This window comes from Podarcis bocagei (assembly GCF_964188305.1).
Source record: "Podarcis bocagei genome assembly, chromosome: 1".
Classification (NCBI taxonomy): Eukaryota; Metazoa; Chordata; class Lepidosauria; order Squamata; family Lacertidae; genus Podarcis; species Podarcis bocagei.
In genome coordinates, this window is record NC_138125.1 from 119,165,138 (window position 1) to 119,183,922 (window position 18,785).

Here is an 18,785-nt window from a genome sequence, read left to right on the forward strand (position 1 = left end):
ATAGTTACAGTGGTACGTCGGGTTACGTCCGTTCTTAACCTGAAACTGTTCTTAACCCGAAGCACCACTTTAGCTAATGGGGCCTCCCACTGCTGCGCCACCGGAGCACGATTTCTATTCTCATCCTGAAGCAAAGTTCTTAACCCAAGGTACTATTTCTGGGTTAGCGGAGGCTGTAACCTGAATGTAACCCGAGGTACCACTATACTTCCTTTCCCCTTCAGCCAAGAAGTGAGGCTTTTGCCGATTTACAAAGCCAAGCAGGTTGATTGGGGTGGGGGGAGAGAATCTGACTGCTTGGGCTAGACCCCTGTCAACGCTCCCCTCCAGATTTTGCCTGCGTTTTCGCCTGGAATCCTTAGTGGTTTCGCTTCGCTTCGTTTCGCGTCGCTTTGTTGTCCCTCTGCTGAGCCGCGAGACAGCCGCTCCAGAGGCAAGTTCATGATTAACAGGGAGGAAGAGAGCCAGCCCCAAGACGCCCCCCTCCCTGGGCGGCGTCTCTAGTAGAGCGAGAGCGCCTGCTCGCGCATCACCACGCGCTTCTTCTTCATCCGCCGGTTCTGGAACCAAATCTTCACTTGCTGGTCGCTCAGATTCAGTCTGTTGGACAGCTCTTTCCGCTTTTGCCGGTTGATGAACTCGCTGAGGAGGAACTCGCTCTCCAGCTCGGTGATCTGTTGCTTCGTGTAAGGCTTCCGTTTCTTCCTCGACCTCCCTGGCGTGGGGCACCAGGGCAAACCTGCAACAGAACAAGACACATCGAGAAGGGGTTTGTGTTTGGTTCGTTCTTGCTTGGCGCGCTTGTTCTGACCGAGCCCGGTCCCCGGTGCTCTGGGTGGTCTCACGCAAGCGCGGAGGAAGCCGCGCCTATGGCAAGGAGGTGGGGAAGCCTATTTCAAGAAAGCAAGGCAGTTTTTAATCCTCTAGGATTTAAGCCTGTAGGATTATGCGCTTTGGGGTGGGATGGAAGTGATGCGCTGCAGTCCGAATTTGCACAAGTCCCATGCGGAGCAAGCGCCACTGAACCCAGAGGGACTTACTCCCGACGCAGGAGCAGGCCTAGGGTGTTGGTGGCTGCGATCCTACCCAGATTTTCATGGAAATGAAATCGGTGAGGCAGATAGGCCTAACAGCTTCACCGAGTATACAGGAGTTTGGGTGCAACATTTGTGAAGGCTCAGGGACTGGGGTTTTATTGGCTGGGGAGGGTTGGGTTGGGGGGGGGAGGATTCTCTCCTCTAGCAGCGAGAAGGCACATACCGTCCTGCAGAGGAGGCCTGAGGTTTGGCTGGGCTGCTGCGGGCGGGAGTGTCAGGTTCAAGTTGATGGCGTGCTTGAGGTCCTCCTTAATAAAGCCCGAGGCGGAAGAATCCGCGTTCAAAAGAGACGCTGATGCGCTGGGCAGGCTTCTCGGCTCATACCTGAGCCCTTTGGCCTGAGTCGCCGCTGCCGCCGCCGCCGCCGCCATCCTCACCATTCTCCCGCAACCCGAGTCGTCGGTCAGAGCTTCCCGGCTCTGCCTGCCTCTCTCGTCCTGCTTGGGAGCGGTTTCGTGGGCGGAGTACTTGGGGTGGTGGCCGCCCAAGGCGGCTTTGCTGCCGCTGGGGTTGAGGCTGACGCCGGTGAGGGAGCCAGTGGCCGCGGCGAGGTAAGACGGAGGCTGCGTCGAGCCGCTGCGTACGTGGCTGGAGGGCTGCGCTGGGCAGGAGCTGGCGCAAGTCCACGCGATGGGGCTCCTCGGGTAGGAGAGCGCGGGCAACGAGGCGGCCAGCTGGTGGCTTCCATTAGCTCGCAGGTTGGGGAAGTAAAAGGAGTCGGCGGCAGAGGGCAAGTTCAGGAGGGAGCCCACGTAGCCCGGCCGGCAGAGGCTCCGATCGCACATTTTCCAACGCGAAGGACGTGCGATTCCTCCGTCTTCATTCAGGGCGGTGTGCGTGCAACTGTCGGAAGAGGACTCCTTCTTCGCTCGGGGGTGCTCCCAAGCCGGGCATTTCCAGCGCCTCTAGCAGACGAGCCTCCTTCGCGAAAAGTTGCAGGAGAACTTCTCGAAAGAAGGTGATGGACCCCCAGTGCATCGGAGGAGGAGGAGGAGAGGAGGAGGAAGAGGGCGGGGGCGGAGGGGGGAAGAGATGGTAGACTCCAGTCATGGGACGCCCGAGGGCAAGTGGACGGGGATTGCCCTGGTGGCAAAGTTTTAGAAGACCCCCCTCCCCCGTTTTAGGGCTTCAACCTGCAGGAACCCGCCGTGCTCTGCTCCCTCCCCGGCAGGCGCAAATTAGTCGGGTTCTGCGTTTTAACCTCCATCATGGCTTCCCTCACCATCATTTATTCTTCCAAGAGTTAATTAAGACCGTGTGTGTGTGTGTGTGTGTGTGTGTGTGTGTGTGTGTGTGTGTGTGTAATATTACACGCACGCACTTGCATATTTGTTCTTTGCATAAGTAATATACAAACCTTGCCTTGATGAACTTTTTCTAAGTACAGTACTTCAATCTATATACAAAGGTGAGGACGTGCTGCTTCGGCAAGGAAATTGTTTTGTTGTTTTATACGCTCATATTCCGCACATATTTTGCCTCCTGTCTATTGTGAGATAGCAGGAAGTGGAATGAGCCGCAGTCCCTCACGGATACATGAGGATTTGAACTTGACACACCGCGTGACTCTAAGGTATTTCTGTAAACATAAATGTGCGGTGCAATCTTTACTCAGAAGTAAGGCTTACCGAGGTTTGCTCCTGGGTAAGCATCCGTTGGGTCACAGGCGCAATGCAATTTCGGCAGTTCTGAATTCTGAATTAACAGTTCCCATTACTGATATATTATGTACAATATTAATACGTTCTACCTGTATACTGAATGCACGGACAAGTGTCCTATTTATCTGTGAAATCGAATGAACACATTGGGGGGGGAGAGATCTGTTTATTTTATACTTATCCCTTCATACCTAGTGGAGATTGCTTGTCAGTATAAGTTCCCGCCATTTTAAAATTACAACTTTTGGCGTCTTTCTACCAGGATTTCCATTAAAAGCGAGTTTTTGCTCCTTCTCATACGTCATTCTTTACAACAAACTGCATATATATGATATAATGTACAAATTATATAAAGTATATAATGTATAAAATGGATATACATTTTTTTTAAAAAATCACAATTCCTGGAAAAAAAATATTGTGCTGAAAGGGAATGGAGCTCAATTTTTCCTCTGCTCTCGTGGAACCTTACCTAACTCGCTTCCAAACCTTCTGCGTGGTAAGGTGCTTCTGGAAGTTTCTCCCACCGATTTCCTTGGGACTGACTTTGGCTTACCGATAAAGTAACTCCCCGCAAAGGAGCGGGCCTGCTAAGGAAGGTCTTCCGCGGAGATCGAGGCCTGCTTGCTTTGAAATCAACGCTTCGCTTCGCAGGAAGGAAAAGGAGGAACCTGCTAAGGGTTCGGCAGAGCAGAGGGCGCGGATATGCGTAATAGTGGCTATGGCGAGCCTTTTAAGTAATGACCGCCTAATGGACAGTGCTAATTTGCATGGCAATTACACACACACACACACACACACACACACACACACACACACACACAGGCACCTTGGTTAGAAGTAGTGAAGCTGGAAGGGGCCTTCCAACCTATCTTCCTTTGGGAGGCAGGAACAACAACAACAAATGACTGGGGGACTTCCGCGTTTGAGGCTGAATCTCCACCTCACCTACCCCGAAGCAGATCCGCTTTGTTGGCTATTTGGACCGTACCGTCAATGGACCAGAAAGGAAGGACACTCAGAGAGTGCCTTACCCATTAGCCATTTGAGGCAGGTATATTTTTACTTAAGAAAACTTTTTGACCGGCTCTATAACGGAGACCCGACGCTGTTTTTGGGAGACGCCTTTTGAAAAAATCGTCCCCAAGTCGTCCGCAGCAGCCATTTGTCACCAGACCGGTCTCATTTAAACTCAGCGCGTTTTAAAAACGGGATGCGAGGGTTACCCTTAAGAAGTGTCAGAAATAGATTCGCAAGGAATACCGGGCTGGCTTTGTCCCCTGTCCGCGGAGGCCCTGATTCTGCGCGGCTGGAATCGACCGAGCCGTCGAGGACGCAGACGCTCTCCAGCTTCGTGGCTGCGGCCGGTGGCCTGCGAATGATAGCCCCTTCCTGACCGAGGGATCTGGAGTCCAGGAGGGCCCTATCTGGAGGCTGACTGAACACTTGGGGGAAATACCGGTAATTCAAATCTGGGACAATTCGAACTTTTCGCCTCAGGCACCAAAACAGGCATCAAAATAGTGTAAGACCGGTTACAGACATCAGTTCGGCCTCCAAGATGCATTTCTGAACTGCGTAAGGATCTCACCCTGCGATATTCTGAATTTCAAACTTTTAGCGTATTCAGCTTCTATCCAATCTTTTGGAAAGCAAGAGAGAGCATTGGTTCCTCCTCGTCCTGTTGTTGTTCGCTTGCTTGTCTGATTGTTTTAATTTTTAATTTTTTAAAAAAAAACCCTGGAAGATTTAATTCCTTATGTTGTATTATCTTATTGGTCCAAGTTCTCTTGGATTTTCCCTTGGAGATCACAGGCGCGGCTCTTTCTGCTTTGATGGCGAGGCACCCCCAGCCTAAGAGCACCCCCGCCAGAGAGCAGCAAAACAAAACAAAATCCCTCGGCTTTGAAATAAATCTTTAAATCATTATTCCCCACATGATGCTGCAGACCACACCAGACCACACAGGCACCGCCGGAGGATATTGCTCACCACTCACATTTAATTTTTATTGTTTGACTTATGTCTACCAATTGAGTTTCTCTTATTAACTTGGGGGTTTTGGCTTTCTCCAGCAGGTCTCATCCAACGGGGAACAGAGCTCAGAAGTTTCTGGCAAAAAAACTTACTCTAAAAGACAACTTGTTACTGTTCTGCTACTTAAGAAAATGTGCGTTTGTTTGTGTCTCTCTCTCTGTGTGTGTATTTTAGTTCCTCTCTCTCTCTAATGCTAGGTAGATAGAGCAACAGATAACCCTCTGGTGCAAAGAGGGGGTGCAATCAATCACAGAAATTTATTTTAAACGGCAGAACAGATATAACATATAATATAATGCTCTCAGTTTTTCATATAGATGTACACAAATGACGGCACATTTAAAACTATGGCTATGCAGCCCGGCTTTTTCAGTATGTTCTTGAAAATAAATCCCACTTTATTCGTTTTTTAAAATGCTTTGTTTATGCGTTATTGCAACTTGTATATACATAATACAATATCCACCCTTTATCCCTTATCCTCGGACTTCCCACTCTATCTTCTCCATAGCATTCTAGGTAAACCTTTGTCGGCTGCATATTGTATTATTCCACCCATTTCTGTCACAAATCTTCCTTTATTTAGTATTATCTGCTGCTCTTAGGTTCATTCCTACTTGTAGGTTAAGTTGACTATTGTGCCCTCTAAGATATTCTCCAAAACGCTTCCACTCATCTCTTATCCGTGACTAAATCCCACTTCATTCCATCGGAACTTACGCCAAAGCCATTACTGCCTTGCGCTTCTGCCTCCTTCACATCGGAGAAGCCTGGAGCAGAGAGGGCTCGCTGTCCAAGACAGGATGAGTCCCTGAAACCCGTCGAAGATATTGCCACAATAGCAAGTGGTCCGTGTTGCTTAGCTATGAAACTTCAGGAATTGATAGTGCAAGCCTATACAGTACGTGTTTTCTCAGTAGCAACCCCTCACGGTTTTCAAGAAGTGTGTAGGGTTACAGCCTTAATAGACAGTAATTCTTCCACCCCTCGTTACGCTTACAGAAATGGGAAATTTCCACCTATGCCGTAAATACACAGGTACAAAAAAGCGTGCTTACCCCTGCCTTACATACTCTATCAACATCCTATCCCATCCTCTATAATTGCTCAAAACAAAGGAGGCCAAATCGATGGAACGGCGCAGTTCCTCGCAGGTCTACAGAGAAGTAATACCCGTTGAGTTCCATAGTAGGGGAGCAAAGGGGTGCAGCCTTAATTCTTCTATCTAAACTTCATGTCTATGTGTGTTATATTTTGGTACCGAACTGACCAAATTTTGCTTCCTTTGACTCCCATGAATAACCGCGGGAGTTACTCGTGGGAATCACCTAGGGCGATAGTCGGAAGGCACGCGAGAGGCACTCAGTTTGCTGGGTAGCTCTGGTCTATGCCGGGCTGGGAGACCTCCTGGCAACCTCACGTCTTCCAGTTTGGGCTCACGGCGGAAGGACGGTGGGCTACAGAACGGCATGGAAATGAGCCAATGGACTGAGTGATAAAATGGGAGAGCCGAGAAAGTCCTTAGCAGTGCTGAAGTCTCGAATAAGTGTGCGTAAGGCTGTCACCACCAAGCCTTTCCCATTGAAATCAATTAGGAGGTTTGACTTTGGGTGCGTCGTGTCGGTGGCCTCTAGACTGGAAATGCCGATGAGAAAATACTGATGAACTCGTAATTAAAACAAGTTAATTACACTCTCGAGAAATCGCGAAGCAAGAGAGACTATTACCATACACTCACAGTGCAATGTTGAACGTATTCAGAGGTAGTCATGGTTCAGTCCCAAGAGATACGTGTGTTTATTAGATAGATAGAGCCACTCTATCAGAAGGGAAACAGAAAGGGCTGGGTGTTAAGATGCGGTGAAATGATGTCACTATTAAGAGCTCCCATAACATTACCCTCAAAATGTGGATCATTCTAGCAGAAAGGACAATGAAAATAGAAATAATAAAACCTTATACTTGAATATATACCGGTACAGCAGTGAGGATGCAGCTAAAAGATAAGTATCAAACCAAATTATATACCTTGCAGCAAGTCTATTTGTGTTGGAAGTCTAGATGTAACTCAGATTTACAGAAGACAAGTTTGTTTTTATTCACAGGACATTTATTTATGCAGTGATCAATTGCACCACGTGCAAAACACCCTTACCCTGTCGCTGAGACTGCCTGCTTGCAGCCTCCTCATAATCTGAGGTCCTAAACTGTAGGTTACTTAACTTGCGCATAAATCCAGCTCTGGGACTACAAATAGTATATAAACTGACTCAACGTGTAAGCTGAAAATTAATTCTGGTTTTGCATTACGAAGAGTTCTGTATAACTGGCAAGCTTACACAGTCCGGCAGAAGTTCTTACATCAAAAACATGCCGCCTGATCTGGCCAATAATCTGATCCTGATCACGTTTACCAGGAAATAAATCACATTGATTTGAATGTTACTTACTTCCAAGATGTAGTGCATGCGCAAAAAGGGACAGAATAACAGATCCAGAGCAACTTGTTGGATGTCTGACTCAAATTGTTTAACAGCAAAAACTAAAAAGTTTGCACCCACCCACCCAATAATAGGCTGCTGAGAAAGAACGCTTGCGTGGTGCTCCGAGTTGGTTTATATGTGAAATGTGGGGCTTAAACTCGGTTCTGAAATGCACCGCAAAATTATGAGCAAAACACATGCCCAGAGGCACTCCGTTCCATATTCCTCCAGTCTAACTCTTGGACTTTTTTGGGGGGGGCACACAAAATAAATCCCACAAATGCGGCCCCCTTTATTGAACAGAAATCACAGCCACACAATGTGACCCTCTACATTGTTTTATGATAAATAAATTCCACTGACATTTAGAGGACCTTATGTCCCAGGATGTAAATGTTAGGATGGAGATAGTAAGGTTGCAATCCTAACCCTATTTATCTAGGAGTAACTGCTATTGACTTCTAAGTAGACATGGATAGGATTCAGCAGGGCTTACTTCCTGTAAACAGTAAACCTGTAAACTTGACAATCCTAAAGGTATGGTCTCAGAATCAGTGGGAAATAACAGCCATTTCCAGTGTAGCTGGACAATGCAGTCCTACTCCTGTCTCCTCAGAAATAAGTCCCATGGAAAGGATGTATAAGATTGCAGTCTTCCTTCCACTTTTTTAGTTTCCGAGTTCAGTGAACTAGCAATCAAACTGAGCCAAAGGGGTGGGTGAAGGAGGTTCTTTATTCCCCCCCTTTTTTGTACACACACACACACACACACACACACACACACACACACACAAACATTCATGGAAGAGGAAAGGACAGAGGGTGAAGAAAGAGCTGTTGTTCAGGCATGGCCAAACTTGGCCCTCCAGATGTTCTGGGACTACAACTCCCATCATCCCTAGCTAACAGGACCAGTGGTCAGGGGTGATGGGAATTGTAGTCTTGAAACATCTGGAGGGCCATGTTTGGCCATGCCTGCTGTAGTTAGAGGGGGCCCTTTCCCCATGCTTTGGACCCCTCCCCTCTGGGAAACTCAACAAACCTGCTACACCTGGAACTAGGTGTGGAGAGTACAGATGAATGGGACACATCTATGGGCAGATTGAGGGAGCCCCATCAACTCTGGGGCTGCCCATAAATACCAAGTAAGATAGTAGAGTGAGGTCTGCAGTCTCCAGGAACTTTTCTCATGAGACTTTTGTGGGTGAGCTAATAGTTTGTATGGACCCTGGGTGAGAACCCGGGAGCTGAGAGGGAGGAGATGTGTCAGAAGGAAAATGAATTGATATTCATGTGCATGTATTAGTATTATTAAGGTAACGTTTTTATATGTAGCTGTGCATTTTTGTAATATTTTGTTGCCTGTTGTTGCTTCAGTTTTTTTGTACACCGCTTAGATGCATTTTTAATATATTTAGCAGTATAGAAATTAAATTATCAAAGCCAAATAAAAACTCCCCCCCCCAGTGCACATACCAATGAACTACCCAGTCCGCTGCCAGAAAGAAAAGTGACTCACTCTTCAAACTATTTTTATAGGTCTGAAAAAGCACAACCCTTAAGGAATCAGTAAACTCTTAGCTAACCAATTCAGACATAATATGTGAAGGAAATATAGGCTGATCCAAGGACTTGGGTGAAATAACACTATTAGTGAAATGTTAACTATAGTTGTAAGCAAACCATAAAACCTACTCCCGCAGGTTGCAAAATTAGGCTGACACTCACGGGAAAAACAGCATGCACCAGAGTAAAGCTATTTTATTTCCTAACCTGGTTAGGATCATGGCCCGGCCATATTCCTGACCATATTCGGAAGTAATTCTCAATGAATCAAACGGGCCAATTACAGAGCCTCAGTTATCTAAGCTGAGGCTTCAGAATGAAGAGTCTCATAATTGGGCCGTTTGGAGTGTTTATTTTAATATTACAGTTTAAAATGTGTTGGCTATCCAGGAAACCAAGCGCGAACATTCCACAGGAATCCATCTTTCCCCTTTTCCCGCTTTCATTTTACGGGCATATCCTTTCAATTACGACATGAAAGTTGTGTTCATACATTGCTTGGAGTGTTGCGAATGGAGTTTCTCCTCGGCTCCCCAGGGCTATGCCGCAATTCGTCCAGCAGATGGCAGTGTTGTTCTACACATTGAACGGTCTCGCTTAGCCGCTGCAGGAAACCAGCGACCAACCCCACGCAGCCGCAATGGCGGTCTTTGTGTAATTTGCCCTACAAAATATGGTCCACAATTCCCGATTACAAGCACACGACCGTGCATTTTCGGACGGCTCCCACCCTCCCTCCCCGCCGCCTCCGCTTAGGCGCTAGTTTCCCACACACTTAACACAAAAGACGTTACTCCAGATAGTTAAGACTTCAGCCAATTTTTAAAGAACTGGAAACGAGGTCAAGAGCTGCTAGATTTGGCGGCCCTGGATAATCCCGAATTACACTTGAGCGCTGCAGTCCACGCTTAAACTCGCGAGTAGACCTATTCAAGTCAAAGGAATTTCTCTGGGGTAAAGCACGCTGTGTGTCTCTTTGCAGCAGAAGCACAATGTTCGGAGAGAGGCCTTAATTTTGTACAGTACTTTACTAGCTTTCGTGTGGGGGTGGGGAATAGAGATTATATATATATATGATTTAACCCGTTAGCGTCCCCCGCCTCCAGCTCTCTCCCGCCAGCCTTTCTAATTAAATTTGGCATTTGGTACACTTTCGGTTCCTTTATGAGCAAAGAGGGTGCGGGTAGCCCTTTCGACGCTGTCGATTCAGCAGCCAGTTCAAAGTTCACTCCCCAGGGTTCCCTCCGCGTTTGCGCAGCACAAGGCAGCGATGCCCACATTTGCTCTGGACTGAGTTGTCCCGGGGCTTCCTGCGCGATGATTCTGAGACGAGGGCAACCTTATACATGCCCACTCAGAAGCGAGCCTCGCCGAATTGAATGGCACTCATTAATTCCTGCAGCCTAAAGTGAGAGCCAGTGTGGTGCAGTGGTTAAGAGCGGTAGTCTTGTAATCTGGGGAACTGGGTTCGCATCTCCACTCCTCCACATGCAGCTGCTGGGTGACTTTGGGCCAGTCACACTTCTCTGAAGTCTCTCAGCCCCACTCACCTCACAGAGTGTTTGTTGTGGGGGAGGAAGGGAAAGGAGATTGTTAGCCGCTTTGAGACTCCTTAAAGGGAGTGAAAGGCGGGATATCAAATCCAAACTCTTCTTCAAACTCTTCTTAAAGTGATTTTAGGACCCCAGCTACGGCTTGCATTTACAGTAGCGCATGGCACGAGTAGAGAGCGAATCACTTTAGCACCCCAAAAGTTGTTTGAAAGTCAGTTTGACCACTGACCTCAATGGAGCTTCTTCCCACAGAATTGCAACTCAATTCTGGATGTTAAAGAAGTGAGTTAGCGCAGTACGGAAACAGGTCTGGATTTATTGATGTTTTCAGTAACAATAAGGCGGCAGAGTTAACACTATCTTTTGCATAAGAGGGGATTTCAAAACTCAGCACGCCGAGCAGGGATTTCATTTGTGTATGAGTATTTTGTGTGTGTGTGTGCGAGTGAAAATGTTACGAAAATTTGTTTTGTACACCCTCCAAAGGAGGAGATACCAGAAATTTTAAAAAACAACACTATATACTATATACACTACGAATACCTAACCCTTCCCAGACTAACCTCCACCAACTGCTGCTACATAACATGGACGGTATCCAGTCAACGTAAGAACGTCCGGATCATATGGTACGGAGAGTAGATTCAAGAAGCATGACAGAGTTGGAAACGTCTTAAGGACCACAGTGGAGGAGTTGCCGGGTTACAATTTAAGGTGCATCGGCCTAATATAATTTTCTATTGCAACTTTTGTTACGTATGTTCGTATACAATGTAATATAGCACAACACATATTTATTCCATCAGTATAATCTTTTGCAGAAACTTATTTCAGGAGTATGTTTACCTGTCTGCATTAACATTAAAAAAAACATTTGTTCATGCCTTGGGAAACTTTTCATCTGCTCTAGTTGAGTGTGCTATTATTTTGTGTGGGATTTAAATCGAGAGAGGGGGCAGAATCTAGGGAGGAAAGGAAAAGATGATCATAGAAATATGCTCTTCCTTCTCTTCTCTTCTCTTCTCTTCTCTTCTCTTCTCTTCTCTTCTTCTTTTCTTTTCTTTTTTTAAAAAAGGAGGAGCTATTTGCGTCCAGCGCCAAACCTCAGATCCCAAGGAAAGGCGTCCAAAACGGGGTGCGGGGAAGGAAGTGGGGCAGCGCACACGTTGAAGATTTCCAAAGACCCAAGTCTTTGTAGTGAACTGAAATACACGGACACGGCCCTTGAAATATAATACTTGCATTTCAAGTGTTCCACATATGGGCTCGGAGTCATCTATTACTTCAGCATAAGCCGAAGGATAAGACATATTACACTGGCATGGCTTTAGATACTTAAAAACAGAACAAAACCCCAACATCACACCCGCTCACTGTTTGAAAACAGACCCTTTTCTTTTCTTTTTAGGCCCTTTCTGACAAACACGCACACACACGTCGTTTTCTTTCCCTCTGGGCATCGAAAATAAATAAATCCGTTTATTCGGGGTAGTGTAGGAGGAACATGTCTAACAGCTTGGGAGATCAAGCCTTTTAACCAAGTAAAAACGAAAGTTAGCCGTAGAGCAAGAGTTTGAGAGCAGGATGGGAAACGATTTTGAAACGCAAGGGCCAAAGTTCAATACTTCCTTTTCCCCGCCCCGCCCACTGGATTCAATGATCCTTTATCATTAAATGAGTTCAGGGGCTTCTCCCCAAAGGGCTGTGTAGCTTTAAGTCCCTTGAAGTCCATTCGAGAAACAGATCACTCTCTCCCTGCCCCTGGCGCTTTCCTCAACGACGCTATCAGCCCGTGAGTTAAAGAGCTGCATGTATCCCAAAGCAAAGTAGAACGAAGCACAAGTATGGGAGCAGCAGGAAGGAGTGCGGGTCGCAGGGCTTTGGTTTCCTACTCGAACCTAAAGAAAGGAGAGCGACAACAGGGAGTCGGATTCAGATTCACTCCACAGCAAACTTTTCGCCTCTAACCAGGCGGGCGCCAAACGAGTTTCCCTTTTTGAGGTTTTGCGCAAATGTGCTAAGACGCAACAACGCACTTGGAAAAAGAGATACTTCGCCATTGTATCTCCTCCGCGGCGCCTGGAATTTTTGCTCGATTATGTGCACTCTCTTGTTGCAACCGGGAGAGGAAATCAAACACCAAACTCTTGGGACTACTTAACGTACTAGGACTCTTTAAAAAAAACCCCATAACCTATTTTTTGTCATTTATTGCTTCTTTCACTAACACCCGTTTCATGTACTGTAGTTAACAAAAGCTACCACCGAGCTCCCACTCCTCTGAGCAGAAGCCTGTCCATTCCCAGGAAGGGTTAAAAGCGAATGCTTTTTTGTGATTGTGGAGGAGGAGACAAAACAGAAGAGTTAACAGAACGTTCCGATATTTATATAAAAATACGCATCGATTTATACACACCTTTATACAAACTAAACATATTAGGCACAGTCGGTTTAAAAACCCCGGAACTCCAGGCCACTGTACTAAGTTGAGAATTCAACCCAGCGCCTGAGGTGCCCTAGCTCTTAGTACGACAATAATAGAAAAGAGCTTACGTGTTAAGCCTCGCTTGCAGACTGCGTGCGAGTGCAACAGCGAGCAACCCAACATCACTTCCACTTCACACGCGCGCACGCACGCACCCCCTAAAAAATTGCAGGCAGGATCCGGCCAAAATTTAAAGCACTTAAAAAACCACGTTTTGTTCCAATAACCCAGCATACATGGTAGCAAACCGACACAAGACTTAGTGGAACTAACTTTACCGTGCGCAAAGTAGGTTTCCTTTCGGTCGGATCTTGCCTTTCACTACTGCAGGAAATCTGACTCCATTGACTGTACATAAAGCAACCGATTTATTTCCCCCGACTACCCGCAGCAAACGTGTGGGAGGCGGGCTACCGAATCACAATGCATTTTGGGGTTTGTTTGTTTCAAAAAGATTATTTATAAACCTAACAACCGCCCCATTCTAAACAGGTGGACTTGGGACGAATTTCGAACTCGTTTCTACAGTGTATACTCCCCTAAATGGACTTTGCTTAAGCCTGAAACGGCAGGTCTTCAAAACTGGGACCCACTGACTCCGGTTTAAGCTCAATGGGGATCGGTTTCGAAGAAGACGGAAGGAAAAACGCAGTCCTCTTTTTTAAAAAGTAATTTCACATTAAGGTCAGAGGTCAGTGGCGACCCTCGACTTCATTTACCTTGGCGCTGACGTCATCATCACAACTCCCTTGCACATAATTATTGTCTTCTGGTCCATTATGAAAATTCGGGAGATTGATGATAAGGATAGACTATATATATAGATAGATTATATATATCTATCTATAATCACACCAGCTCCTTTTAGCACTTGGCATATTCTTAAGGCTAGTTTAGCGGTTTTTCAGGAAGGCCTCGTGGGAAGGGGAAGGGAACAGAACCTACCAAAATACAATGAAGGAAAATGACTTTTTTTTTAGGGGGGAGGGGAAGAGGAAATCTAACACTTGCAAGTAAATCCGAAAAAGAAATTGCGAACCTTTTTCCTATAAGTACTTCAACAAGGTTCCTCCCCCCCCCCCCGGGGGAAATATTAAATATATTTCAAGTCTTTCCAAAAGTCTTTTTGAGCCGATAGTGGATGGTTTGCAATTAATATATATTTATATATATATTTATAGATAGAGATAGACCCCCCCCAAAAAAAACAATTTGGGCCCGGATCAGGAGACATTGTCCTTCAGCTTGGAGACTATCTTCTTGTCCTTGACCCTGCGGTTCTGAAACCAAATAGTGACTTGTCTCTCGGAGAGGTTGGTGGCCGCGGATATCCTCCGTCTCTTGTCCTTGTTTATGAACTTGTTCACGGCGTACTCGCTCTCTAGTTCCTTGAGCTGCAGTTTCGTGTAAGGCACGCGCTTCTTCCTCCCTCGTCGGTAGACACACATATCCGGCTGGTTTATTGCAACGTCCCCTACGGAAAGAGGAGACCAAGGGGCAAGTTTAAAAAAAAACCACAATTTATTTATTTATTTTGCCATTACAGTACTACTTATGCCTTAACTTAAGGGCCGACAACTCTCTTTGGAGACAATGCAAGGCAAGAGCTGGTTTGCAGCTATTTGGGTGAAGATTTCTTATTTTGTTTACTCTAACTCCTCAAGTGCATGTGGTTCAAAAGGGTAAGGCACACTTGCGCTCACAAGCAAGCAAGCAAGCGCGTACACACACAGGTCCCTAAGTTGCAACTTCGAAATATCTTCCTTGCTTGACTTGCATGTGGCTGGATACGCGATACTCCGCGCCCCCCGCGGCTTGAGGGCTCTGGGGCAAGTTTGCAGCAGCCAACAATAGTAAAACGATCACGGCCAGCCTAGGAGAGGCCCGTCTTCATTAAGGCCAGAAGTCGTCCCGTCCCCCCCGCCGCCCTCCCTCAAATCCTCAACTCATTTCCTCTCCGGCTTTCAGTCCCTCCGATTACTTTCCAGCGGATCTGATTTTATTTTAAAGCTGAAGGCTGCAAGAAGCCCGCGAGGGACTTTCTGAGAGAGTAACGTAAAGGGTGAGGGGCGGCTTTACATCCGAGAAAAGACGCCTCGGGTCAGGCTGCAGGGCTGAGATCCTCACCCAGTCTGCTCAGAAATAAATGGCGAGAAATAAATAGTGGAACTCGTTCCGATGCCTTTTCTGGAAGTTAAAACACACACACAACACACACCCCAATGCAAGCCAAGGGGACTTTCCTGGATTTGGGTTTTAGGTCTGGGGTGTTTGGGGGAAGGAAATGCTTTCACCCCGACATATTGCCGTGTGGCTTTTGTACGGACAGTGTCTACATAATGACAATGATTGCACTAATAGTACAATCCTACCCAGAAGTAAATCGCATTGAGCTCAATGGGTCTGCTATTCTCCCTGGAAAGTGGGTAGGAGAATTGCAGACCAAGTCCCATAGATTTCAGAGGACCCTAGGGTCGAACAGGCTTACTGGGAAGATAATGCCCACTGAGTTCAACAGAACTCTCTGCAACCAAAGTCTAAGTTACTGGGCAGGAAGTTCTTTTGAAAGTCAAGGCGATTACAGGCTAGACGTGCCGGAGACCTCTGCAGCCCAGGAGCAAAGACGTGAGAACATGGAGAGCTCAGACGCTTAAGGCAGCCGCTCCACGGCTTTCTGTGGGGCTTCCTTGAGGGTCTCTGGGAGCTGCAAAAGAGAGCAGGCCGTTCTCTGGCTGCTGGTAGGTCTAGCGTGTAGCTAACCAACTTTCCCCTCCTCTCCTCCTTCCCCTCCCCTCCCTGTGGTTTTAGGTGGGCAGCTACTTCTCCCAGATGTCAGCTTCCTGTCCGGTTGACCTCCTCCTCCTCCTGCTGCTGCTGCTGCTGCGATCACCACCTGGCCGTGCCGTACCTGGGAAGGAGGACTTCCAAAAGTGGGAGCCCTGGGCCTGGTCTTTGGCGCAGTACACCTGGCCGTTCCACCCGTTGGCCAAAGTCCACGACTGGTAGCCCTCCATGGAGATGTACGTCTCGTGCCTGGGCTCGCCGCCCGCCGCCGAGCCGAAGGTGGAGACCATGTCCAGGTAGCCGGCGGGCACGTGCTGGTAAGGGCCGGCGGCGGCGGCGGCAGCGGCGTAGCCCTGGTAGAAAGAGACCTCCTTGGCTCGCGAGGAGACGTCGCTGCCCGACGGGACGCTGGTGCTGGCCAGGCCGGCCACGTCCATGTACTTCTCCACGGGGAAGGCGGCGTGCGGGGAGGCTTTGAGCGCGGCGTTCTGCTGCAGGCAACTGTAGTAGCCGTTGCCGAAGGGGTGGTAGCCCGGGTGGTAGCCGAGCGCGGCGGCCGCGGCTGCCGCGGCCGTGGCCGTCGGGGGCCCACCGCTGGAGCAGTCCTTGGAAGCGGCCGCCTCGGACGACGACGACGACGAGCGCGCCCCGGCCGACGAGCCCGAGCGCTCGTAGGGGAAGCCCGAGGAGGCGGCGGGACCCGCGGCTCGACCCGACGGCGGCGGCGCCGCTCCGAAGACAGGCGGCGAAAGGAAATTGCGGCACTGGCCCCGGCCGCTGCTGCTCCCGCCGCTCCCGCCGCCGCCGGCGTCTGCCCGCAGCGCCTCCATCTCCCAGCCGCTGCCTGCGCGGCTCATGCTGCCTGCGCCCGAGAGCCTCGCTGAAGGCGGGCGCGCCGCCGATGCTGCTGCTGCTGTTCCTTCTCCTCTTCCCGGCCTCCCTCCTCCTCGCCTCGGCCCAGCGGCGGCGGAGGCCCCCAGCAGCTCATGGCGCGCCAAGCCACCGTAGCCGGGGCGACTGATGCCTGGGACGGAGCGCTGGACGGGGCGGCCTCGCTCGCCCCCAGCTCGGGATGGTTTATAAAAACTAAGGCCACGCTGGGAGGGGGGACGCGGCGCCTGGCTTCGCAGGGAGGGCCAGCAGGGAGCCCCCATTGGCTCCTCACGCCCACGTGATGGTAACCGGCCACCGGGAAACTGAGCCTGAGAGAGAGAGAGAGAGAGAGAGAGAGAGAGAGAGAGAGAGAGAGAGAGAGAGAGAGAGACCTCACCCCTCCCTCCCACCTCCTCTCTTCTCCCTCTCTAAACTTTGTTTCCCTAGGTAGTTGCGGTTCTCAGATAAGGGGTTTTGTTCTATTTTTGGGAGGCGGGGGTGGAGAAGAGGAGGATTAATAGGAGGGGGCAGTGAAAGAGGGGCTTGAATAAGACTGAAATATTAATAAATGCCGACCACCCTCCCCCTCCGTCCTTCTCTTTGACAACCCCGGGCGAGGGGGGCGGGGTCTGACATCAATTTCGAACCAGTTCACAAGGAGAAATTCCAGTTTGGGATCCTGTTTACAGAATATCAGAAGGCACACGCGCGCACATTTCGGCCCTGGATAGGACCTCTGTAGAATTATCTATTCCTAGATAAAGGAGGAGATTGAGGCGGGAAATATATACCCTATCTACGCTGCCTTTAAATGTTATGTGGACATAGTTCTCAGCTCCAGGTCGCCCAGGCCAGGCGGTGAATTTGAGGGGGGAAATGTTCTCAACAACAGCTCATCTGTCCTAGTTCGGCTTTCCTCTGATGCCTCGACCCAAACTGTACTCTTCAATGGGGTTTTAATGGTAGAGGTGCTTACCAGAGTTTCCTGAAGCGTAACTTGTCCGAAATGCACCGGTGGCGCCACGATTTGAAGCTGAACACCGATACTAATCCAGTTTGCACCTAAGTAAGTCGCACTGGTTTCATTAATTCCCCGTCCCCCAATTTGTTTCACTGAGTACTTTCGAGCTGCAGCCTAACTTAACTGTTTAAGAGCACGAGAACGTGTATGGGCGTGAGAGGACATTATGCATTATTTCGTATAACATTATACATGTATTTTGTATGATAGTCATATATTTGCACAGCAACACTGTATTGCACAGGCACAAACGGCAGCAGGTCTACCTCTCAGCCCGCTGTATCCCCGCATCAGGCTTGGCATTGGATTCGGGCTTTGCATTTGAACCACTGGGCTCTAAGGAACCGGTGAGTTTGCTTAACCCAGATGGGTTCAGCCCTGGGTCTCTTGGAGCTAAAAGCAACAAAAGAGTTGTCTTTTGGGTGTCACAAGTCTCTTCGTCGGGCTTCTTTAGTGCAGCTTTCAAGAGGGTGAAGATTAAGGAGACTCTTCCTGCTGCTGAGCAGAAGCTGGAGCTCAGAAAAGTTAAAACGCGAGGGTGCGCACCGGTTTCATACACTGAAAACAGTGCCAGAGCTCTCTATTTATTTATGCGGTTTAAGGGCGAGGTAGGGCTCTGTTTACGCCTTCCTTACACCTCGATTCTCAGAAAGCTACCTGGGAGCAAGCCCCGTTGAACTCAGTATCAGCTTCTACGCAGTCGACCTACGTGGCTGCAAATCTCCCCGGGACTTTACTCCAGAGACAAAATTCGTAGGATCGAGCCGCTGTGCTTCAGCTGTGATCCTAGGCATGGTTGCCCGCGAGTAAATCCCGGTAAATGTAACCTTAGCAGCCTTACTTCGTCCCCTTGGCTTTCCGGAGTTGCCGGGGATCTTCCTAAAGCCCGCTCTTTAAGGTGCAGTTCCCACGAGCATCGCGCAGATATGCGGGTCTGGGGTGTTAGATGCGCACAGAATCGAATAAACCCCCTCGCTTATTTTACCCTCCCTGGTCGATGGACTTTCTGGTTGTAGGAACTTATCAGCAGGCTATAGAATAGGAAAGAAGGAAGGTAGGAAGGTAGGAAGAAAGAGGAAGAAAGGAAGAAAGGAAGAAAGGAAGAAAGGAAGAAAGGAAGAAAGAGAAATCCCCGGAATATGGCAAAATGCTTTTAAAGAACACTCAAGTCTTAAAACATGTCTTAAAAGTGCTTAAACCATTGTAAGGAAAAGGGGGGTGACTC

At 48.5% G+C, this 18,785-nt stretch overlaps 2 protein-coding genes across 2 annotated transcripts; both read right to left on the reverse strand.

Moving 5' to 3' along the window:
• Positions 1–78: 78 nt before the first annotated feature.
• On the reverse strand, positions 79–1,986 carry HOXD12 (homeobox D12). Its single transcript, XM_081175668.1, has 2 exons — positions 1,261–1,986; positions 79–739 (listed from the first exon to the last, which is right to left on the reverse strand). The coding sequence occupies exons 1-2, from the start codon at positions 1,880–1,882 to the stop codon at positions 501–503; spliced, it is 861 nt and encodes a 286-aa protein (XP_081031794.1). The 5' UTR covers positions 1,883–1,986; the 3' UTR covers positions 79–500.
• A 9,923-nt stretch (positions 1,987–11,909) lies between these two features.
• HOXD13 (homeobox D13) lies at positions 11,910–16,820 on the reverse strand (the record flags this gene model as incomplete). The annotated part of the gene is made up of 2 exons (XM_081170691.1): positions 11,910–14,356; positions 15,791–16,820. 2 exons carry the CDS (start codon positions 16,818–16,820, stop codon positions 14,106–14,108), a joined length of 1,281 nt encoding a protein of 426 aa, XP_081026817.1. The 3' UTR covers positions 11,910–14,105.
• Between the last annotated feature and the right edge of the window lie 1,965 nt (positions 16,821–18,785).